At 48.2% G+C, this 24,122-nt stretch overlaps 1 protein-coding gene and 1 long non-coding RNA gene across 2 annotated transcripts in view; one reads left to right on the top strand and one right to left on the bottom strand.

Annotated features, from left to right (window-relative positions):
* Window positions 1-15,449: 15,449 nt before the first annotated feature.
* Window positions 15,450-18,050, bottom strand: LOC140650139 (uncharacterized). Its single transcript, XR_012041860.1, has 3 exons — window positions 17,785-18,050; window positions 16,019-16,234; window positions 15,450-15,611 (listed from the first exon to the last, which is right to left on the bottom strand). It is a non-coding gene; the product is annotated as an uncharacterized lncRNA (long non-coding RNA).
* Window positions 18,051-21,783: 3,733 nt separating this feature from the next.
* Window positions 21,784-24,122, top strand: part of XKR6 (XK related 6) — a 188,928-nt gene continuing 186,589 nt past the window's right edge. The window contains exon 1 of the mRNA XM_072858262.1: window positions 21,784-22,583. Coding sequence (XP_072714363.1) covers window positions 21,850-22,583 — 734 coding nt within the window. The 5' untranslated portion in view covers window positions 21,784-21,849. The remainder of the gene's footprint in view (window positions 22,584-24,122) is intronic.

Below are 24,122 nucleotides of genomic sequence, written 5' to 3'. Positions count from 1 at the left end.
CGTCTCTGTGGTGGGAGTCCCAGGCCCACTTGGACAGACCTGTTCACAGCTGCATTGCAGGCACGACTGGTGTCTCCAGCATGCTCTCATGATGTCTACACACTACACACCTTGGGGCATCTGCCAGCCCAACATGCAGCCAACCAGCCCTTCCAGCATCCCTGGAAAGTCTCTTCCAACGTTTGCCTTGAGCTTGACTTGGACCACCTGCCACTGGGTTCAGCACTCAGCCCCGCCATGTCCTGCTATACCCTTGGAGAGGGGATTCAGGCTTCCAGTTCCTATCTTGGAGATGGATCTCTCTTTGGAGGCATTTGTTGACTACAGAGGGAGCTCAGGATGATGAGGCCCATGAAAGGTGCTCTCATACTCACGGACCCCACTGTGCAAGCCACCTTGGGGGACAACAGCCTGAGCTATGCCAATATCTCATAGCAAAGGGTGGTGAACATGGATAAAGGGCTAGAACTCAGGGCTATCTGCTTTTCTCTCTGCTTCCCAGAACCAGACCAACCTCTGTTTGGTCCCTTTGTCCTCTTATTTGTTCTTGCCCACAGGCATAGCTCCCTGTTCAGAGGTGACCTGGCTGGGAAGAGGGACAGGACCAAACAAGGCTCATGTAGGGCAGCAACCCAAAGGGCAGCATGGTGGTGTCAAGGCTGTGTGCTGTGTCTGTCCCATGTCCTGCACTCTTGTGCAGCTCATTGCTAGGTGGATCTGGGTCACTTGGCTCCCTGAGTGTCCTGGGCTCTTGTACTAAGTACAGAGGTAGGGACCAGGCATGCGGATGCTGTGGCTGTGCTAGTCCATAGAGAACCCTCCAGAAAGGCTGAGATGAGCAATGACCCCAGTCATAGCCATGTATATAGGGCAAGAGCACCCCACCAGACTCTCTTCAGGTATTTAGAAATCTCTTAAGAGATTTATAATTTCAAAATGCTCTCAAGCATGCACCAAAGCCAAGACAGAGTGTGCCGCTGGGCTGCATCTATACCAGTCAAAAAACCCAGGGCCAGGCCTGTTCTCTAGTCCTGAGACCCTTTGGCATAGCCTGGCCACATCCACGCTATTAAACTCTCTCAGTCTTCAAAACAGAGTGGTCCCTCCAATGGTTTATTTGGAATAGTCCCTGGTCTATGCTAACTCCTGAGCTTCCCAGGGTTGTTGGGGTCAGCGCTTGTTCACCTGGGCTGAAACTGGCAATTTAGCATTATAGGTGACTGTCTGTGCCCAAATAGTTTAATTCCCAGTTATAGATGTAGCCCCAGGGAGTTTAGCTTCAAGTACAGTAGAGTGGGACAGTGGCCATGTGGCCATTATGACCACGACAGGAGCAAACCAGGAAGACCATATAGCAAAGACCTTCACCAACAGTGTCAGCTCATAAAATATGAGGCAGAATTGTAACTCAGGCAAAGAAAAGAAGCCTCCTTTTCACTGTAAAAGTGAAAACGCTGCAACCAAGTAATTACTCCAGCCCTGGCTATCCAGTCAGAAAGCATCAGGCATTTCTGAGCAGCACTGAATGAGGGACCGACGGGGCTGGCTGGCATTTCATTCCAGCTTCCTTTCACTTGAGCAATCCGCTCTTGAGACTCTAGCTTTAGTCACTTTTACGTCTCCTTGCACTCAAGGCTGCAGTAGCATGTGCTTGAAGAGATGCTAAATGTTTTTTTGTAGCATTGTTTTGCTTAAAACTAACATTTCTTCCTTCTCCCTGAATGCTGGGGAAATGCTGTTCCTCCTGTTGCTTCTGATACCTGGTATACTTTCATTGTGAAATGTAATCTCTGGCCAAATTATTCTTTGAATCACTGTGTTTCTTCCTGTCTATAAATTTCCCCTGAAAGTTTAACTGGGTGCACTCATCATCTGAAAGGAGGTTGTAGCAAGGTGGGTGTCGGTCTCTCCTCCCAGGTAACAAGTGATAGGATGAGAGGAAACAGCCTCAAGTTGTGCCAGGAGAGGTTTAGACTGGATATTAGGAAAAATGTCTTCACCGAAAGGGTTATCAAGCATTGGAACAGGCTGCCCAGGGAAGTGGTTGAGTCACCATCCCTGGAGGTATTTAAAAGACATTTGGATGAGGTGCTTAGGGACATGGTTTAGTGGTGGACTTGGCAGTACTAGGTTAACAGTTGGACTCAATGATCTTAAAGGACTTTTCCAACCTAAACGATTCTATGATTCTATGATTCTATCTTCCCAACCTAAACGATTCTATGATTCTATGATTCTATCTTCCCTCTTCTTCTGGGTCTCTGGTGGTGTCAACCCTCAAAATGACCTTCCTTCTTGCATGTGTATAATAGCCACGCTCTTTTCCCAGAAGTACCTGAGAACTTTACCCAGAGAAGCCAAAGGATATGTTGAACATTTCATAGGTGATATTCACCTTCACTCCAGGGTGCTGGAAAAGCCTGAAGAGCAACACAAGTATATTCTTGCTTGAGGAAAGAAAATGGTCAAAAAACCAGAAATGTTTTGTAAAGACAAAAGAAGAGTTTGAGGATTTTCAAATTTAAAAAAGGAACAACAGGCCTAAAACTCTCTTTCCATTTTACCCTGCCATGTACAATATAAGTCTTAGATGTCACTGGTTGAAGGTAAAGTTCAATGGAGGTGCAGCAAGTCAGAGATCCCACCGCTGTATATAGCCAATTTATGGAGTTCACTACCAAAGAAGGTCACTGAGTCAACTGCTGTGACTGGATAATTGCATGACCATGAGCATTTGTAGCTCTGCATGCAAAGATCCTGTAATAAAGGTAATCAAATCTCATGCTTCAGCGCATAAGTGGATCTTCTGCAGCAGCCAGGAAAGAGGTTTTCCACCCACACACCCACAACTGTGCAGTTAGTTTGGTGTGCTATGGAGGTAACCTCTGAAGCCTCAGGTTTTGGCCATCGCTGGAGGCAGGAAGCAGGATTTGATGAGCCAGTGGTCTAACCGGGTATGGCAATTCCTATGCAAGAGCTGGCGAGATCACAAAAGGGGAAATGTGCGATTAATGTGCTACAGTGAGCCATTTTGCTGCCACATTTGGAAATATATGGGGTTAAGAAGATAGCCTCAACAGCAAACCGTAGTCTGAAACATCAAGAAAGGACCAGAGGGCACTTATGCAATGGAGTCTGAAATATCCTTGGAGACTGCAGGTGGCACTTTGCCCAGTTCAAGAATGAGGACCGATGAAGAAGCCCTGAGTCCTCAGTGAACAGTAAAACACTGAACCTCCCTCCCATGACAAGCCATTGGTATTCACGTTAATGAAAAGACCAGCCACTGTGCTACCACTACTGCAAACCAGAGAAAAAACATAATGCCCTGGTGGGTATCATGCTGCGGGCATTATCATGCTGGGGTACATGCATTTATGTGGATAAATCTTGGAAATCAGAATCTGTGCAGGCCTACCCCAACTAAAATTTCCACCATATGCAAGAGAAAAAAAGCAATGTAGCAATAAGACAACTCTTTGACATTGCAACGTGAACAAGGCACTGCAGTGCTGGGATGTTTGGAGGTAAGAAGATGGTACAGACAAGCAGCATCTTGGAGAAAATGGCATCATCTGGTAATGTGAACACTGGTCAGACAAAAATGCCTGCTGTGGCTGGTACAGGGGACACTGAATTAGTGCCCTTCAAACCTAAAAGTCCGAGTGGCTGCACCTTTGATTACAAGGACCCAAGCTCTGCATCAGGAGGCTGTGAAAGCCTGTAACTTCTGCGGGTCAGCACAGACTGGAGCAGAAAAGGATGTTTCCCAGCAAGCAGAGAGCTGTGAAATATTATATTGAAAACCAGCGCCAGGAAACCGTTCCCATCTGATACACAGTAATTTTGCACAGTGGTGAAGGTTTTCACACATAGCAATAAAGAGTGATTTTTGGAAGGCAAATAGTTGAAAGAGCAGTTGCACCTGAAAATGAAGGTATCACCTCCAGTCATGATTGCAGCTCCCCGATGTAGCGAGCCAACACGAGCCAGGCACAGGATTTCCCACTGGGGTACCAGCCGCCAGACTGTTACACTGCCTTCACACTGTCAAATGCACTCAGATTCACAATTCGCCGAGCACTGGGTTAAAGAACACATGGCTTTAAAGAAAACAAGCTTTGCTGCAGTGCTGGCAGTCAGCTGTGATATTCATCGATCATTTCTGTTCATAGAGCCCATACAGCCTACTCAGTCCAGCATCCTTCACCGGTACAAGTTTTTTGTTGACACATCCAAGCTCTTCTGAAGAAAAAAAGATAGGTCCTGGAAAATGGTTGGGAAGTCACAGATTATACAATAATATTTTCTGATGTTGAATAACAAATTGAACTTGATCAAAGAGGCATTAGGTGGATCCATCTTGTTCCACTGAGGGTGAAGGGAAGATCTGGAGATCATCAGGCCTCAAGACTCTCCCACTGATATTTCCTTAGCTTCAACTGATCTATCTGTACCTGTTGCTGTGAAGAAGCTGCAAGCACCTACACCAAGGTCTCTGCCTATTTAAAGCCTTGCCACAGCAGAGCTCTGCACTCTTCACACTCTTTAAGAGGCCAGTCCTCAGCAGACACCAGTAATGGGCTGGGTAGGAGAGGACTCAGTCCCTATTTCCCAGCAGTGATGCCCCTGAAGGCGTTTGTGGCAACACTCTCCTGTTGAGACCCACACTGTAGTTCACGTGCTTTGGATGGGAAAGTCAGAGGCAAATACAGCCCCATCTGTCAGGAAAAATCCAAAGAGCGGATGCACTGAGGCCAACGCATAGCCTGGCTGAATGAACAACAGGGATGGAAAATACATCGGGACTGAAAGCACTGAGATCTCCTAAAGTTGAATGTATTTATGGCTTTGACTCTCAGGTGAGGTCCAACTACCAAGTCACCCTTTACCATAACCTCTATTAACCAATTCAAGATAGACTTGAAGGCTCAGGAGGAACCTGTGAGGTCCTTCCACCCACATTTGCTCCTGCAAAAACAGTGTTAGCTTACGTCTCCTGCAACAAATGGGATGTCTTCTTGCACTGCACTTCTCTGTACCTAGATGGTTGTCCTTTGCAGTGGAAAAGGCAAGGTCCTGATTCAACGAAGTGTTACACCCAAAATTAATCTGAAGCCCGTCTGTGCTCCTTGAAGCACTGAAAGCTAGTGTTTAAATATTCTGCCACACAGACATGTCTCAGGCACGTGCTTAAATAGGGATAAGGATTTAAATGTCTCGTTTAATCAAGACCTGATAAAAGAGCTGTCGACAAAGAGGTGGAAACAGCGGTGTGCATTTATGTACTGAAAGCACGTGCGAGCAATGCGATGGTATTGCATTCCCTGTGAGAAACGTGGGGCAAGGAACGGTGTGTGTGTGCTAGTCCCTGGTGTGTCATGACACTACCACGGCTCCTGAAAATAAGAGTTTGCTGTCTTGCATCCTGCCAGCCCAGCCCAGCTGCCATCTTGCACCGAATCCTCCTGGCAGCCGTGAGCTGCAGCACACCGTGCAGAGAGCAACTTGCTCGCACAAGTGGAACCGTCAGCTTCTCTCTTGAATGTTAATTAATTAATACCTAGCACAACAGACGCGCTGCATCTTCACAGCACCTTGCGAAGCAGTAAGCAGCGGTTACTTGAAGGCGCGGTGAATGCCATTCCTCATGAAGAACGTGTTTTCTCTAACGTAGAGATTTCTTGGTGGGATTTTCTGACCTGACTTATGCAGGATCAGCAGAACTACTCCTAGTGTTCAGGTCTATGAATTAAGTCTCTCTTTATGTCTCAGAGGAACAGGAATTCTTTCCTCTCTTCCAGGTGAAATACTAGAGGAGCTGAGGAGTGACTAGTCAAGGCTGCACCATCTCCGCTGGCACTAGAAGGACAATTAAGAACTTTTTGGGTCAAGGTAGGTCTCATCCAACAGGCCTAGTTTTGCAGTCCTTACCTGGACGGTTGCCCCATTGGATTCATTGCAAGTACAGTGATCTGTAAGACTTAGATCAAGATGTATTGTCTGCTGCTGTTTCAGCTTCTTCTTCTTTTTTTTCATTCTGCCCTAAAAATGCCAGAGCTTGTTATCCTCTCAGAGATTCAACCTGAGCATTTGTGCTGCAGAATCCCCCATGCTCCTTTTTATCAGCCTAACCAGCAGATAACTGAGTTCCTCACGCTTCTCTTTGTGGAGTCCTTGCTATCCTCCAGCTTTGCTTGACTTCTCCAGGTTTCCCTCTGTATTGCACTGACCATCACCTGGGCAGAGCAGGAGATAGGTTTCTCTGGTACTGGCTGTGTTTCCCGCGGGAAATGCCGCAAGGAGTGCTTTGTGACACTCGCCCAAAGACCAAGCACCCCATTCATGGCTCTCAGGCTCTGGCAACCCAAGAAGCAAGACTCAAAGTGTCACCTAATCAAAGCATCCAGAGCTGTCGGGGGACAGCTCTATCTCTGAACATGGCTTTGCTCACTCTGCCTAGTCTGGGTTGCTCTTGCCTCACTTCAGCCCTCTAAAAGTTAGGTTTCTTGTGCAGTGCTCTGCACTTTCTCTGCAGTCAGCAGAAAGAGGACGGGCATCTTCAGAGCATGGTTGTCGTGGTTTAGCCCCAGCCGGCAGCTAAGCACCACGCAGCCGCTCGCTCACTCCTCCCTGGTGGGATGGGGGAGAGAATCGGAAGAGCAAAAGTAAGAAAACTCGAGGGTTGAGATGAAGACAGTTTAATAGGGAAAGCAAAAGCCGTGCACGCAAGCAAAGCAAAGCAAGGAATTCATTCACCACTTCCCATGGGCAGGCAGGGGTTCAGCCATCTCCAGGAAAGCAGGGCTCCAGCACGCGTAACGGTTACTTGGGAAGACAAACGCCATCACTCCAAATGTCCCCCTCTTCCTTCTTCTTCCCCAGCTTTATATACTGAGCATGACGTCATGTGGTATAGAATAGCCCTTTGGTCAGTTGGAATCAACTATCCTGGCTGTGTCCCCTCCCAGCTTCTTGGGCACCTGGCAGAGCACGGGAAGCTGAAAAGTCCTTGAGTAGTGCAGCAACAACTAAAACATCTCTGTATTATCAACACTGTTTTCAGCACAAATCCAAAACATAGCCCCATACCAGCTACTATAAAGAAAATTAACTCTATCTCAGCTGAAACCAGGACAATGGTTCACCCTGTCCCAAAGCGCATGCCTAAAACAGGGAAAGGAATTGCCTTCTAGATGTGCTGCCATCCTCTCCAAGTCCTGCAGAGACACTTTGAAGGCCCAGCTTGAACAAGATGTCCAACTTTTAGATGTCTAAACCAAGGTGAGAAATATTCCCATGCCTGGCTTAGTATTTAGGAACCTTATAGGGAAGAACAATTCTTCCATTGCTTTATTAAGCAATCTTCAAGGTTATTTATCTCTTCCTTCCAGTCTCTTTAAATGCCACTGAAGTTGCTGTCATCGTAAATCAGAGTCATCAGAACTGCCTTTCAAAGCAAAACTTCTAACTGAGAAGAAAAGACATCACTGTGAAGCCAACACCAATGGATTATATATTGCAGAGACAGTAGCACGGGGGCTACTCCAACCTCATCTCACAGTGGGCCAAACTGATGGACTTGTGGCGTGCATCCTCCCAGGGAGCAGTCAGCCCCGAGAGCATTACAACAGCTGGACTGGTTCAAACCAAAGATGCACCTAGTATTTTCTCCCCAGTTTTGGCCATTAACAGGTCCCTGTAAGAATAGTAAGAACAGGGCAAGCACATATGATACATACCTCTACTAATTTCCCACTTTCTGGTCATTTTCAGCTCAGGGGATTCCTTGAACCTGTTGCTATTTGCCTGCAATGGGCTTTTCTTCCTAGTTCTCCTTCTGGAAGAGACAGTGAACAGTTGGTCCCTATTCACAGTTCTCAAGTCCTCCAGGATTTTGCAGTCTCTGCTGTACAGAGCTCTGGGACAGTCCATGCAGAACATGTCAGGGGTCCCACTGGAGAGGTTTGTCACTGTCCAGCCTCGGTGGCTGGGTGTCCCAGAGGTTCTCACGCTCCAGCAGTTTTGCATGCAGTGACTTGTTTCCAAGCACTGGCATGACCAGTGATCAGCTGGTGGTCCCCAGTGATGACTGATCAGCTGACGAATAAAGCTTTTCTCTGAAAGAAATGTGCATCAACCCTGAGGTGAATCTGCAGGCTGTGTTGACTTTGAGTCCCGAGTGAGCCCAAGCTGGATAGTGAGACTTGGGGATGTTGATTTATAAAAGAGCTTGAAGCAGTGAAAAAGAGAAGAGCAAAGGGCTCTTTTACATCTTTCTGGTTTCCTGAGGAAACAAGGCTTGGGAGATCACATCCTCAGAGTGCTCATCTGTGGTTTTCCGTGTCCTTATCATTCCTACCCTCTCCAAGAACTCCTTCATCCCTTGGACAGTTTCTACTGGATCCCAAGGAGAGGAGAGACACCCTATTCATGTCTTCTCCCAGTCCAGGCTATAGATGACAGGCACAGCTCCAAAGGAAGGGTCCCCACTGGTTCTTCTGCAGGGCTATTAAACATATGGCCAACTCTGCACAAGAGCATGCCTCCTGCGTTGTCCCTCTGCCACGGCGCTCATTTATTCCTAAACCAGTGTTTTCCAATGGAAGGGTAATCCTGGGGAAAACAGTCTCCCATGTTGTAAGAGTCACTGGTTATGTGCTCTTCAATTAAAAAATAAAAGGAATTCTACACCAGCATGTAACACATAATGATATAAAACTAATTCACTCTTATAACAAATTTCTATCTTTTCCTCACACACAACTGTTTCACAATTCTTAAACCTACTCCTTGTTCAAAGATGGTTGGTTTCATTCTGTTTGGATTTTTTTTTTGCAATCGGTAATTTTGCTTGATTAAAAGCAAATAGCACCACTGATATACATATATACATTTTAATTATCATCATATAGTATTGCTCTGCTCGTGGGTTCGATGTAACTAACTTTATGACATTCCTGAAGTATTTGCCCTGTGTTGGTTAACTACCATACCATGTGTTGGTTAACTACCATACCTAACCAGTTGGGGAAGAGGACATTGGAACAGGTTGGAGAAAGGACACAGTCATATCTGAAAATGCTATTTGAAAATTCGTTTCAATGGCTATTCAGGTGTTTGAGCAAAAACCTCACTCTGTAAACTCCAGAGTTGAACACAATGAAATTGAAATTCACTTTCAGCATCAAAGAAACATTACTATAAATCCTACCGTGAACTCAAAGGTAGCAATACCTCATGTCTGTATAGCATGCATCCTTGGAGGGCTTTCTAGAAGTTAACTCATGTGTCTATCATGAACAACCCATGAAATAACTTTGTTGGCCCTTGCTAGGACTCTCTAGGCTTCGCCTTCTCTGCTTTACTGTGGAAATGGAGTAGGTTTTTTTTTTTATTTCCTAAGACCAACAGAAGATGCTTCTCTCAAGGGCATGAAACAAAGTCCACTTTATTTCCTGCAGCAGAATTTCACTCACCACTGGTACTTCAGAAAGAGGTCTATAAACACAGCAACTAACTCTGCTTGGCAAGGGTAAATTTCCCCCACCAGTGCATCACTGCTATGTGAGGGTGGCCTGACAAATCCATTGACATGACATAAGGAACGATTTAGGAGTGGTTTGGGAGCATAATAAATTAATCCCCCATTGAGTCGACTATACATTCCTTGGATCTATCAAGCAATCAAAATAAGCCCTTTGGATTACTTGAGACAAATGCCTGTCTGCACAACAAATCACTGCAGATTGCTTATGACAGCCAAATAAGACGTCCTTTCAGAACATCACCCAGCAACTCTCACACAGCTCTGGACCACATTATAAAGCAGGAGTTAAGAAATTTAAAAACCACATCGCCTTTTTTGGGTTTTCTTTCATAGGATAAGGACAAGTGACTTCAAATATGTGTGGGAATGCCTGCTCTTACAGGGCAGTTTGGCCAAATGTTTGCTACAAGGCATTAGAGCTGTTCCATTGTCTTTGACATTTCAGGTTACTAAAGGATTATATCTATAGACTGTGGTAATCCCTGAATATTTAGAAAATACATGCACGACTCTCCAAACATCAGACATCTGCCCCATGGTGCTGCACATCTGCCATTCCTGTGGATTTTTGAACAATTTCCTTTGATGAGCAGGTTTATTTCAATGGAAATCTACAAATGAGAAAAGCTCCCATTCCCTCCATGGCTGTGTCGAGTCTGCAATTTTATAGCTTAACATTTTTATCCAAGACAAAATATGCAGTCAGTCTCTTTGGACATCACACAAACACGCATAAATGCACAAAGATAAATAGGTTGAACACACACATGCACACACATACACACACTGAAATCCACTTTGCTAAAAAATCTGGCTCTGAAACAAATATATATTTTTTAAATTAACATTTTTTAGAGACACTAAATGCATCTTGAGTGCAGAGAACACATTATTTTGTAGGCGTTTTCAGTAGCACAATACCAACCCCTATTTTTAACTATTGACTAATTACCAGTAGATCTTAATTACATGGTGTGTGGAGGCACTAATAAGTTTACAAATCTGCCAACAACACTAAACACATATGTCTTTTCAAGCATTAGCCTCCCTCTCTTTTTTAAAAAACCCTTTCTCTTTTTTCCCCCTTCAATTTGGCAGCAGAAGATACTGGAAAAGGCTGTAATTGTGGCTGATTAGAAGGCGAGCATCTAAACACCCATCCTTGCAGAGAGCAGAATGGCTCAAAGCACGAGGAGGAATCAAAAGAGAAGCCACCAGAGCCTAGGGAACTTGTATTTTCAGTGGGGTGAGAGAAGGATTGCCTTTGGAGTAGTTTACTTTTGTCTGCTGTGCAAGCTTCATGGAGCCGTGTGCAGGTTTTATTCATTAGCTCTGTTTAGGAAATAGTGGCACAATATGTCCCATATTTTGCGATGGAGCTGAAAATCAGTATGAAGGGGAGCAATGCTGAAGGAGCTGCTGGTTCTGCCCATGCCGCCTGTCCACGGCAGCCCCCAGGAGCCTCCCAAATCTGGCGCACCCAACAGCTCTATTGCAGGATCTTCCTCTGGCCCTAGCTGGCCTGCTATGGTCATGTCCACAAAATCAGACACTCCAAAAACTCAAAAACCTCTTTCAAAAAAACCCCAACTTTCAAGACTGTCATGGTTTAGCCCCAGTCGGCAACTAAGCCCCACGCAGCCGTTTGCTCACTCCCCCCTGGTGGGATGGGGGAGAGAATCAGAAGGGTAAAAGTGAGAACACTCGTGGGTTGAGATAAAGACAGTTGAATAGGGAAAGCAAAAGCCGCACATGCAAGCAAAGCAAAGCAATGAATTAATTCACTGCTTCCCATGGGCAGGCAGGGGTTCAGCCATCTCCAGGAAAGCAGGGCTCCAGCACGCGTAACGGTGACTTGGGAAGACAAACGCCATCACTCTGAACATCCCCCCCTTCCTTCTTCTTCCCCAGTTTATATACTGAGCATGACATCGTATGGTATGGAATAGCCCTTTGGTCAGTTGGGATCAACTATCCTGGCTGTGCCCCCTCCCAGCTTCTTGTGCACCTGGCAGAGCACAGGAAGCTGAAAAGTCCTTGACCAGTGCAGCAACAACTAAAACATCTCTGTGTTATCAACACTGTCTCCAGCACAAATCCAAAACATAGCCCCATACTAGCTACTATAAAGAAAATTAACTCTATCTCAGCTGAAACCAGAACAAAGTTAAGGTAAGTATTTGCTATACTAAGATGGATATAAACTCTGAGAAGAAGCATAGTGCTGTTTTACACAGTTACTTTTGAGCTTCTTATGCAAAAAGCTTTTGGCCCTTCCAAAAGTGAGTAACTTTCCGGGAGTTCCCCCTCTGTTCTGCTTTGCTGGGTTACGGCACAATGCAGCCAAATCCATCCCAGGGTGATTTTCTGACAGTGTTTTCCCATCTCGTTCAAGGATTTTGACAAAGTCTTTGCACTCTCGGCTCCCCATAGATGTTTTACACAGCAGCTGGACCCTCACGTCTATCAAAATACCCTTCAGACCCAGGTCCCACAAAGATGACCACTCGTGCAGACACTTCCAACAGCCCTGACTGGGGCTGAGCGAAGCTGTGAGCCACGGGGGATGCTCCTCTTGTGCAGAGCGAGTCTGCCAGGGAGGGGAAGGGGGCTGTGGGTCCTGCAGCACTCCTGTTAATTCCACCCTGGCATTGCCTTCTTGGGGGAGGTTTGCTCAGTCCCACTGAGAGCACTCACGGGGATCTAGGCGGCAAAGAGGTCGTTGCAGTTAGCCGATCTTCTGGAAGTCACAGACTTTCACGATCCCCTTCAAAACTTGGTCTACCACCATCTGAAGCCAGGTGGATGTGCATGCACATGATTAAAGAAATGTGCATTTGATTATCCCTTATAATATATCTAATAATCACACCACATTTTGTCATGCAAAATTCCAAGTTCTTCACAAACTTTCATCTTCTTGAATACCCTCACGTTGGTGACCACACTGTCACATACAACCCTCTGCTCATTCATCCTGCTCCCTGAAGACACATACCCATTTGCTATCCCAGGTAGACTGCAAAGTCTAGCACTGGTCAGGATTTAAGATCTTGAAAGTGGTTTTCTGTGGCAGGTCAGGGATTTCTTTTTAACCAAATGTGAGATAGAAAACTCCCTTTTGTGTTCGCAAGAGCGAATGCTCCCATGTTCTGCAGAAGGCACCCAATCTACTTGTACATGGTCCTTCCATTTCAAACCATGAAGTTGATCACTGTGGTCCATGCTAGCATATGAAGATACTCTTCCAGGAAAAGAATACTAGGAGGAGATGCATTTTTGGCATCAGGCACAGGGGATGTCTCAGAGCCTTCAAGTAAGTGTTTCCAAAGGGACAACTCAAGCACTGATGACTACTTACTGTGCAGAACTGCACATCTGGAAGTGTGCTGGCAAAGGGTTCTGTGTGCTCTTCCCAGCAGCCGAGTGTCTGACAAAAAGGACCATCACCCTGAGCCCACCCTCACCACAAGTCTCTGCACACCCAACAGCGCTTATTGCAAGAGGTGATCACTTGTGGGAGGTTTAATGTTGCTTTAGAAGCTGTACAGAGGCTACTAATAATATCAGAGAGCTATCAAAAGCAGGAATTTATAGCAGAGTTGCTGTATGGGATGATTTTTAGTATCAATAATGTCAATAATTTAACAGGAACAAAAATTAATCTTCCATTTTCAAGTGCAAGTATAGCCAAAGAGTGAAGAATGTGCATATTCTTGGGAAAAACACTAGGGACATTGCAGTCTGAGTCCACACTGCTGTTGATCTCCTGAAGTATTTGCCATGGAATCACTAGATAAACTTGAGTTTTACGACTACATAAATGAGAGCAGGTGTCACCTTTCCATATCCGTATTTCTAAATGCAGAAGGGTATTTCTCTCTGGGATGATTCAATGTTTATTTTTACGTGGTGGAGGAGAGGAGATTATTGTCATTTGCATTGATGAAGGAGGTAGTTGTCACCTTCCCATTTTTCCATATTGAATCTTTGTTAGCAAATAACATGTCTTGAGTAAAATGAGAGTAGGAGATAATTTAAATGGGTGCCACACTTAGCCTCAGCAATGAAATTACAAAAGTGAATCAACATGAAAGCAGAATCATTTTTCTCAACAATTTAGGTAATTATGGACAAGGAAAGCATTAGTTTTTGCTGCAAAGAAACTGAACCAGTTACTCTGGTATCTTAGGGCAAAACTTCAGTTCCTTAATTAACAGATGCAGAAATATTGTGTGCGCTGGCAGATGGAAGAAATGATAAGAGCACTTGCCAAAGCTGGATACACTGGTGATGTGCACATATCAGAAAGCACAGTGTGTGCCTGAACCAAGACTTCAGAATAGCAATACTTAACTTTCCGACATTGTCTGAAATAGCCACATGATCATTTTTGCCATACAGACGAGAGACCTTAAGCATCCATTTCAAGCTGGGCAAATCTCATCTGTCCCTTGAGATATTAAATGACCTGTGAAAGCCAAATTAATTAAAAGCATTTAAAAACAGAGAAAGGGAAATGGTGATGCATTTAATATGGTGAGAGAATAAAAGGAAGTAGGAAATAAAGTGTTCCTGTTATCCTACAAAACAGATATTTGCTCAGTTATAGAATAAACAGCATCTATGCCCCATCTCCTTACCTCACTTAATACCAAGTGGCAAAGACAGATGAACGGTTCTCTTCAAAGCAGGTAAAAAGTCCATGTTGCTGCCTGAAACTAGAGCCTGCTCCCGCCAAGACAGGATGAGTCAGGAGAGGACAGGGGCATGGGGTGGGAAGATCCCTGGAGAAGCAAGCTTGTTACTTCTGCTGCTGTTGAGAAGAAGCTGGCAGCTCTTTGGGAGAATAGATCTTGTCCGTGCCTAGAACCAACATCAGTAATAGGCACATGTGGGCCTAACCTTGCTCCTACCAAAAGTCATGGCAGAATACTCTGGGCTAGATGCAGTTTCTGAATGTCTTCTGCCACCTGAGATGCCCCAAGGTGGCTGGGACATCCTGCTCCAAGACTGACGGGTATGATGCAGGAGGTACGGGAGACCCAAGCCCTCTTAGAGCATCAGCTGGAGGCCAGGTGAGATTCTGTGGGGCCTTTCAAATGGCACTAGATGTCTGCATGTGGGCAATGGAACAGAGCCATTGGTGAGCTCCTTTTGACTATGATGGGAACTTGGACACCTAACTCACGCATGGATGCAGACACTCAGATGACTCAGTTTGGAGCTAAGTCCAGCTCCCACTGACATAGAATAGGGGCTCTACTAGATCAAGGCATTTTATTCAGGACCAAAGTGGTAGAAATGGTGGTTGTAGTGGAGCCAAGGCAGAGGGAAAAAGATTTACTGAGTGCAAAAGGACACGAAAATGAGAAATCCCATGTGGTTCATGGTGAGAAGAGAAGGGCTGCAAAGGTGTAACCAACGTAAGTAACAGGAACAAAATGGGAATGGAAATTCTGTCCTCAGGATGAAAAAGCAGAGAAAAACAAGGAGACCCGGTGTGGACAGAGCTTTAGGAAAATGGTCCATGGAGGATTTCACAAGGTCAGTGGGGAATCAGGGGAAGATGATTTCTCCGCAGTACCTTGACTAGAGTAAAGACCATGAAGAGAGGAAGTAGAGATGCTAAGGTGTAATAGCCCACATTAGAAACAGGCAACGCTTGGGCTGATGGTTCCGCTAAAGGGAGATGGAAGAAGCTACAGCCACCAGAGCAGCTTCCACCAGCAGCCTTTTCCTTGTTGTTTTCTAAGGGGAAGCCCAGGCAGGTTGGGATTAGTGCAATATTCTGTCTTTATTTGGTTTGATAGAAAAGGTCATGCATTTAATTAACAACTCTGTAGTGACAGCATCAATTACAGGAAAATACTTTATTCTGTTACATGCATGGGTTTGGATGAGGTTTACAGCATTATCAAGTATTAAAATGAGCATCGGGGAGTGTGTCTGGAAAGGGGGGGGTCATGTTACAGGGAATATACTTTGCCTTCGTTAAGGTGTGAAATCCAGCTCCACTTCCTTCCATGGTCCATGGCTATACATTGGCTTTCCCAGGGACCTAGAAGAACAGAAAAGCTATATGCTACGTATAGTTCCTATTGGGACAGCGGCCAACCTTCACACGCACCCAGTTCAGAAGGAGAAGCATCACCTGATAACTTTATTTTTCACTGAGCTCTGAAGAGCAGTGTGGCATGCTGACAATAGCAGCCAGCTACTCTATGAGATACATCCCTGCCCTTCATAGCCAATTAAATCATTGGAGTCCCATGGGGGGAAGTAGGAAATGCTGTATAGTCGCTTTTCCTAAATCCCAGCTTGGAAAAGCACCAAGCAAGTCCATCAAACTGGAGGTCTTAGCTGTTAATGCTTTTCCAGGGGGAGAAACATACAGTTCCCTGTACCCCTCACCACCTTTTTTGGCTGATGAAGTCATGTTGCTTCTTCCTGCAGGATAACCAGTACCTCGAAGAGCATGACTGCGTGGATTAGTCTGTGCTTGGTTTAATGGCAAAGCTGCAAGTACTGCCAGGCGTTGCAAAGAAAAGGCAGGCAGGTCGGCAAGCTTCTTGCAGTCACCCTCTGCTGCACAGGCCAGGCCCCAGGTGGCCCTAAAATCACGCACCCGATGTCACTGGTTCTGCTGATTGCATCTAAAAGGTGTCCCACAAAGGCAGGTTTCTGAAAGCAGAGAGACAGGTGCCTTTTGATGCGCAGTAATAAATGAAAACAGTTGCAGCTCTCAGGAGATTAAAGGAAGCCTGTGGAGAGCTGAATAAACCGTGTCACCGCAGGTAAGATCTAGATAATAGGAACTATGAAGTTTGCTAATGCACACTTCCCAAGACCATACTAATTCTTAGATTCGTCAGGAGGTGTAAAGTGATTTAAATGTAATATTACTGCCCAATAGAGAAAAGTTTGGGATTCATGTAATTACATATTTAGTAGAGAATTGTTATCCAGCTTTTAGCATGTAACACCTGAGGACCTGAACATGTTTTAGGGACTTTAATCAAGCTTCACAACCTCTGTAAGTTATATCAGTAACTCCATTTTGCCAAAAATATACCCAGAAAGAGGAATCTGTTTTTAAGGAATAGCCTCTTGTTTTAGATGCCTTCCTCTGTGATGGCCCCATCCTGCTAAAACCTCAGCGAGTGAAACCAGGGTGGCTCGCAGGGATATTTACTTTGAAAAGGACCTGCCTCTGGTTGGACTACTGCAGCCTAAACATATTCTTTAATTTTAATGTATTTCCTGGAAAGTGTAAGCCATTCAAAACTACTCAGTTGCGTGTGAAATTACAGAGTTGTAAGGCACTGGGATTAGAAGTCAAGCACCTGGTTCAGCTGTGAGAGAGAACACACCGCATTCAGTTGTTTCAAGATACCAGAAGGGACTAACACATGATTATTGACAGTCACTGATAACACTTATCAGTCGATTGCATTGCTGAACTGAAAGCTCAAAAACTAAGCTCTCCAATAAAAAAGAAGTGCTAGAACATTTCTCAGGGTCTCTTAGAGGCAGTTCTTAGGATGACTGTGAGCTCGCATTTTAATACATAACATTTGGCACCTTCTACACCTTTCCTAGAGAGCCTAATGTCACAAAGTGCTGTCACAGGGAGATAAATAACAGCAAAACCAGCATTGTGTTAATCCTCCCCCGATATATACATGTAGCATTCAAAAAGTCTAACAGAAAGTACAGAAGTTAATCAACAGAAGGACTAACCTAAGTGTGTCTTCTAAGTCAAGCTCACACAATAACTATTAAGTTTACCAACATATCCAGTTTTTAATACTGCGGAGACTTCAACGTCGTGGCAAAGGAAGCTGAAGTTTTTTCTGCCTCATGCATGAATAACAAAGCCACCTGCTATATTCCAGCGGTGGGTGCTTTATTGTTAGTGATGATGCATGAGGCAGAAATAATGCAGTTTGATTTTTAGAGACAATACCAAGTTGAGCTTGCAAGGCTGTCAGCCCACACTCGTTTGACTTGGGAACTGAGCAAACAACATGGAAGTAATTGATGGAAACTAATGACACAAGAAGATGTCATTTTTCTGACCTACTTTGCTTAAAGTAAATCCCCATTAATTGTAATTATCTGTGCTGGTAGTGGAGTACTCCACATACACCAAACACTCAGCTGGATCCATCCCCCAGTTATTTAAATGAGGTAGTTCCAGATTCACACAACTCTGATTCTGGCTTACATACCTCTCTCTATATAGTGTTTGTTCCCTTGATCTGAATAAATGCCTGGAAGATGGAAGACCACACAGCTCAATCAGTGTATTGATCAGGACGAAAAAAGCCTTTAACCAACCAGCACAAGAAGGTTATGATCCCATGCCTTGGTTTGCTGGGTGCTGCTGGAGTACCAAACACGCCTCCTCTTCCTGGCGTCTCGCTGGTGCTTCTGAAGAGCAGAAAACACATGAAATGCAAGGCACAGACAGATCAGCTCTGAGGACTGCAAGGGAAAACCCCTTGCTAAACATGTTATATAAATACTTGCAGATCCGAGGGTCACCCAGAGTCTACCTGGACTTCTGGACACAAGTGCCTCCAGCGTGATGGAAGCGTGGGTCGCTGCTTAGCACACAGAAAAGCTTTCTCCTGTCAAACATATGAGTTAAGAGAGATATCAACACAGCTGTGATTGACACTCGCAACTTAAAAAAACCCCAAACTTAAAAATACATAGTGTTGGCTAATAAAAGAAACAGGCTTTGACTAATGACTCTTCTAGCTTTCTGTAAGGGCCGGAGCTACAAGGCAGGACTGCAGCTCTCATTGACTGCAAGGGCAAAGCATCTTTCCCACATCCTTGGCCGAAGCAACCACACAGCGCTGGCTGTGGGTACCAGGGAAATGAGGGGTTTGTGGGGTGCTTCGAACGTGGCCGCATCTCTGCTGTGCAATAAGTGAGTGAGCAGGAGCTGGAGAACATCATGGGATAATAAGGAATTAAGATGTAAGCGGTGGAGATATCACTTCTGGCCACCCACGGAGTCATGTATCCGTGACTCATCGCCTGATGCAGGAAGGAACGTAGCGTCCCACGAATCCAAATGGACAAGATCTTTCCAAGGAGAGATGATCTGGGCTGGAAAACCTTTCAAGGGCTTTCATCCCAACTGTTTATTGTTTCGCATTGGTATGCAATTTCCTTTATAAAATTATGAAGCTACGTGTTAAAACTAGTTACTTTTTTGGGTGTTTTTAGTCTCTGTTACTCCTACTGGAAGGATCTTCCGATTTCTAGACTAAATATATTCATGGCCAGTTCCTACTCATTTACTCTTCTGCTGCTGCCCCTCAGTGTCACAACGCCTTTCCCTTCGCTTGCATTTACTTTCCAGGATGTATTTATAGGCAGGAAACATATTCCCTCTCCAGTCTCATTTTGCTAAACTAAACAAGCCAAATTCTTTCAGTCCACAGTAGAAAGACAGACTGTCCTGACCTCTGATCAACGCCTGGCTCTTCCCTGCACATATTCCAGCTTGAATCCACCCTTCTTGGACACAGGTGGCCACAACTGCACCAAGAAATTCAGAGGTAGTCTCAACAGTATATTCCATCATGTCATATATTGCCCAAGCAACTGCTTTTCTCATTTAGCGTGCCAACGCTACAATCCTTAACTGCTGTCTTCTCCCACCCGTATGTCTCATCGCACAAGTTTGGGTTGTTTTTGTATCAAAACAGATGACTCTTCTGCCCCCTTATTGGTTCATGAAATGCAATGTGCACCTACACTTCTATTTAAATAATAAGACCAAATAGTTTTATTACTTCTGTGCTGTTTTGTTTTGGTTTTTTTTTTTCCTTTCAAATTATATGTAGCAAATTTGTTACATAGAAAAGTTTGAAGAAATGAGGAATGCTTCCATTTATATCGAATCGTACTGCAAAACAAAAGTTTAAGCTTAATACGGGTGCCTTCCACCCAGGAATACAAGTCCCAGAGTCCTTATTTCTTACTGCTGTGAGAATTAACATACATACTTAATACTTAGGTTTTAAAGCGTCAAATAGGAGAGGGATTTTATGTTACATATATATTATTATACATGCCTTATGCATGTGCATTCGCTTTGGTCAATTTGAGGGGTGACGTTCGTCTCATTTCTTTCCATATTCATATTTCTGGCCACAGCTTAAGTCAGCAGAAAATAAGGGACTATGCGCAACGTTTGAATTCAGCATCGTGGGGACCTGCGGGATCACGTCCTCTCCGATCCCATTATATCTATAACATCAGTTTTCTCCTTTTGAAGAACTTTGTGCCGGAGTTTCACACGCTACAAATGGCTTTGATTTGGCCACATACGGGCGTGCATCAGAGCGCATTCATCTGGACAATGCACGAAGCTTTGCTTTCTGTTTCCTTTCTTCTGTTTCTCTGCTATAGGAGGATCCAACCGTTTCAAAACCAGCGGCGTCTTTCAGACTTCGCAAAACTTTTGAACTCCTTCGACATCACTTGGAGAGGCCAAATACATCCTTCCCAGACAGCTTATTTAATATATGCAAGTCCTCCCACTCTTCTCAAGATTAAATTAATTTTTCCTCCCTGGAAAAAGCATTTTATCTGCACTTATGCATCTTTCCACCTGCTTGGGTTTTTTTCCCTGTTGAAATTTAGACTCTGCAAAGCAGCAACTTTAGCAGCCAGTTCTAGAGCCCTGAATCTATCAGCCCTGATACTTTGCCATAATTTAAAAAAAAAAAAAAGAAAAAAAAAAACAGAGAAAGGGCAGAATTCAAACTCCCACAGAAAGAGGCAGAAGCAAGAGCCCACGGGAGAGTAAAAGAGCTGGAGAAGGAGCATCTGGAAGGAGCACGCTTATCGAATGGGAAAAAAAACAACAGAAAAGAGGGGAGATTGTAACCTACAGAGGACAGCACAAGACAGCACAGAAAAGATGGATACGATGAACGAACAAATGTGAATGGGTAGAAAGGGAACCAGGGGGGGAAGGACCTTGAATTTGGCTTCCCCAGCCTGCCAGCGGGTCCTTTGGTGAAACACCTACCTGGGGTGCAGCTCAGCCCCAGGCAGACCCCAAAACCGGAGCTGGGAGCCACTTTCTCAGCTTGCCAGAGGCTTGTCTCCAACAAGGAGCTGGGCCCATGGAGAGGAGCTGGCTGGTTTGCCCGACCCCATAAGAACAGGGTGGGTGAAGCAGCGGCCCCCAAAGTGGGTCAGGAAGGGACAAGTGCAGAGAGAGGATGGGGGATCCTTGTGTTTAGGAGACAGGAGGACACTGCGGTGGGGGATTTGGGAGGTCACTGAGGCCATGTGAGGTCGGGGTGCTGAGGTGTGCTTGGAGACTGCTCCTATGCGATGGCGGACCCATGGGATGGGGGTGGGACAGGAGCCCCCCTTCCCCAGCACGGCCATAGGAAGGGAAAAGGCAAAGAGAAACCCAGAGGAGGGCCTGGACCTGGCAGGTACCAGGGAGCTGCTGGAGGTGGGAAGGGGGGAGGCAGTCCTGCTGAGGGTGGGCTGAGGACAACCTGGGTGGCAGAGTGGTGGTCCTGCGGTTTGAGGGTGAGCAGGTGACGGGGACAGGGAGGTTGCACTGCGGGATGGGGATCTGAGGGCCAAGATACTGGGCTGGGGAGCTGATTTGGGAGAGGGATGGGGTCAGCACAAGGGGCCCCAGCTGAGGGTGGACTGGGGGATGCTGGTGCCAGCACACGGTGGCTGGGGGAAGCACAATGGATCCTGTGGGTGCTAACGCAGAGGGGACAGGGAGAGGAGCAGTGGGTGCCGGTGCAACGGGAACTGGTGCGACGGGAGCGGAGCAGAGGACAGCAGCAGTGGGTGCCGGTGCAAGGGGAGCGGGGCAGAGGGCAGCAGTGGGTGCCGGTGCAACGGGAGCGGGGCAGCGCTGGGTGCCGCTGTGCAGGGGAGCCGGCAGAGAGCAGCACCGAGCGCGGGGGCACGGCAGCACCGTGCGCGGCGCGGCCGGGGGCCGCTGCCTTGCGGCGGCCCGGCGCGGCCGGTGGCGGCTGGTCCCGGCTGGTCCCGGCTGATCCCGGCTGGTCCCGGCCGGTCCCGGCCGGCCGCGGCGCTGCCCCGCTCGGTCGCTAGGCGGCCCGGCCCGTCCTGCGCGGGCGCGGAAGCGCCGCCCCCGGAAGCGGCGGGCGGGCAGGCGGGCGGGCGGCGGGTGGGGGGGTGCCGGGAGCGGGGACGGGGGGGGCAGAGCGAGCGAGCGCGCCCGGCGAAGGGGCCGGAGACGCGGCGGCGGCGGCGGCGGCAGCAAGATGGCGGCCAAGTCGGATGGCGGCGGCGGCGGCGTGGGCTTCGCCCAGCTGCACAACCTGGACGAGGCGGCGGCGGCGGCGGCGGCGGGCGTCTGCGGCGCCGGCGGCGGCGGCGTCGGGGCAGCGGCGGCCGAGGGCGCGGAGGAGCCGGGCGGCAGCAGCTCCTTGCACATCTGCCACTGCTGCAACACGTCGTCGTGCTACTGGGGCTGCCGGAGCGCCTGCCTGCGGAGCCTCTTCGGGCGGCCGGCCGCCGCCGCCGCCGCCGAGCCGCTGGCCCCGCGCCCTGCCGCCGAGGGGCCGCCGCGGGCGCCGGAGCCCGGCGAGGCGGCCGAGCGGCCGTGGCTGGACTGCCTGTGGATCGTGCTGGCGCTGCTGGTGCTGCTGGGGGACGTGGGCACGGACCTGTGGCTGGCGCTGCACCACTACGGCCGGCGGGACTACGTCTGGTGCGGCCTGACGCTGGCCTTCGTGCTGCTGCCCTCGGTGCTGGTGCAGATCCTCAGCTTCCGCTGGTTCGTGCAGGACTACACGGGCGGCGGGCTGGGCGCCGTGCAGGGCCTCAGCAGCCGCGGGCCGCCCATGATGGGGGCCGTCGGCCGCCGGGGGGGACCCGCCGGCGGGGTAGGAGGAGCCGCCGGCACCGTCACCCCCGGGGCGCAGCGCCTCTGCAGGATCTCCGTCTGGGTCTGGCAGACCGTCATCCACCTGCTGCAGATGGGGCAGGTCTGGAGGTAAGGGGGCGGCAGGGTCCCCCGGCGCAGGGCGGGAGCGGGGGTGGCCCTCGGCTCGTCGCCCGCCATGGCGGTGGGTCGGCGCGCCCTGGGCGCGGGTCGCTGTCCCCTGGCTGGCGTGGGGCGGACGGGCGTCACTGCCTCATGGTTTGAGGTGGGTCAGTGTCTCCCCTGGTTGAGGTGGGGCGGAGGGGGGTTGCTGTCGGCTCGTGGTCTGAGGCGGAGGTGGGTCGGTGTCACCTCATGGTTTGAGGCAGGTGGGGGTCACCGTCACCTCGTGGTCCGAAGCGGACGTGGGTCGGTGTCGCCTCATGGTTTGAGGCGGATGGGGGTCACTGTCGCCTCACGGTCTGACGTGGAGGTGGGTCAGTGTCCCCTGGCCAAGGTGGGGCAGATGGGGGTCGCTGTCACCTCGTGGTCTGAGGTGGATCGGTGTCCCCTGGCTGAGGTGGGGCAGACGGGCACCAGTGTCAGCTCATGGTCCAAGGTGGACGTGGGGCAGTGTCACCTCATGGCTTGAGGTGGGTCACTGTCCCCTGGCTGAGGTGGGACAGATGGGCATCACTGTCACCTTGTGGTCTGAGGTGAGTCAGTGTCCCCTGGCCGAGGTGGGATGGATGGGGGTTGCTGTCAGCTTGTGGTCTGAGATGGACATGGGTCAGTGTCACCTCACGGTTTGAGGTGGGTCACTGTCCCCTGGCTGAGGTGGGGCTGGTGGGGATTGCTGTCAGCTTGTGGTCCAAGGTGGACGTGGGTCACTGTGACCTCATGGTCTGAGGTGGATGTGGGTTAATGTCACCTCATGGTTTGAGGTGGGTCACTGTCCCCTGGCTGAGGTGGAGCAGGTGGGCATCACTGTCACCTCATGGTTTGAGTTGGATGGGGGTCGCTGTCCCTTGGCTGAGGTGGGGCTGATGGGGGTCACTGTCGTCTCATGGTCTGAGGCGGATGTGGGCCAGTGTCACCTCATGGTTTGAGGTGGGTCATTGTCCCCTAGCTGAGGGGGGGGCAGATGGGCATTGCTGTGACCTCATGGTCTGAGGTGGAGGTGGGTCAGTGTCACCTCATGGCTTGAGGCGGAGGTGGGTCACTGTCCCCTGGCTGAGGTGGGGTGGATGGGGGTTGCTATCACCTCATGGTTTGAGGAGGATCACTGTCCCCTGGCTGAGGTGGGGCAGATGGGGGTCAGTGTCATCTCATGATCTGAGGTGGATGTGGGTCAGTGTCACTTCATGGTTTGAGGTGGAGGTGGGTCACTGTCCCCTTGCTAAGCTGGGGTGGATGGGCATCACTGTCACCTCATGGTTTGAGGTGGATGTGGGTCAGCATTACCTCATGGTCCGAGGTGAACGTGGGTCAGTGTCATCTCATGGTTTGAGGCAGAGGTGGGTCACTGTCCCCTGGCTCAGGGCAGGTGGGGGTCGCTGTCAGCTCGTGGTCTGAGATGGACGTGGGTCAGTGTCATCTTGTGGTCTGAGGTGGTTGTGGTCAGTGTGGTGTCCCCCACATGGAGAAGGAGGGGAGATTTGGGGGTTACTC

The sequence above is a fragment of the Ciconia boyciana genome, chromosome 3, assembly GCF_034638445.1.
Source record: "Ciconia boyciana chromosome 3, ASM3463844v1, whole genome shotgun sequence".
NCBI classification, from domain to species: domain Eukaryota; kingdom Metazoa; phylum Chordata; class Aves; order Ciconiiformes; family Ciconiidae; genus Ciconia; species Ciconia boyciana.
This window is presented reverse-complemented; position numbering and strand designations above follow the sequence as displayed.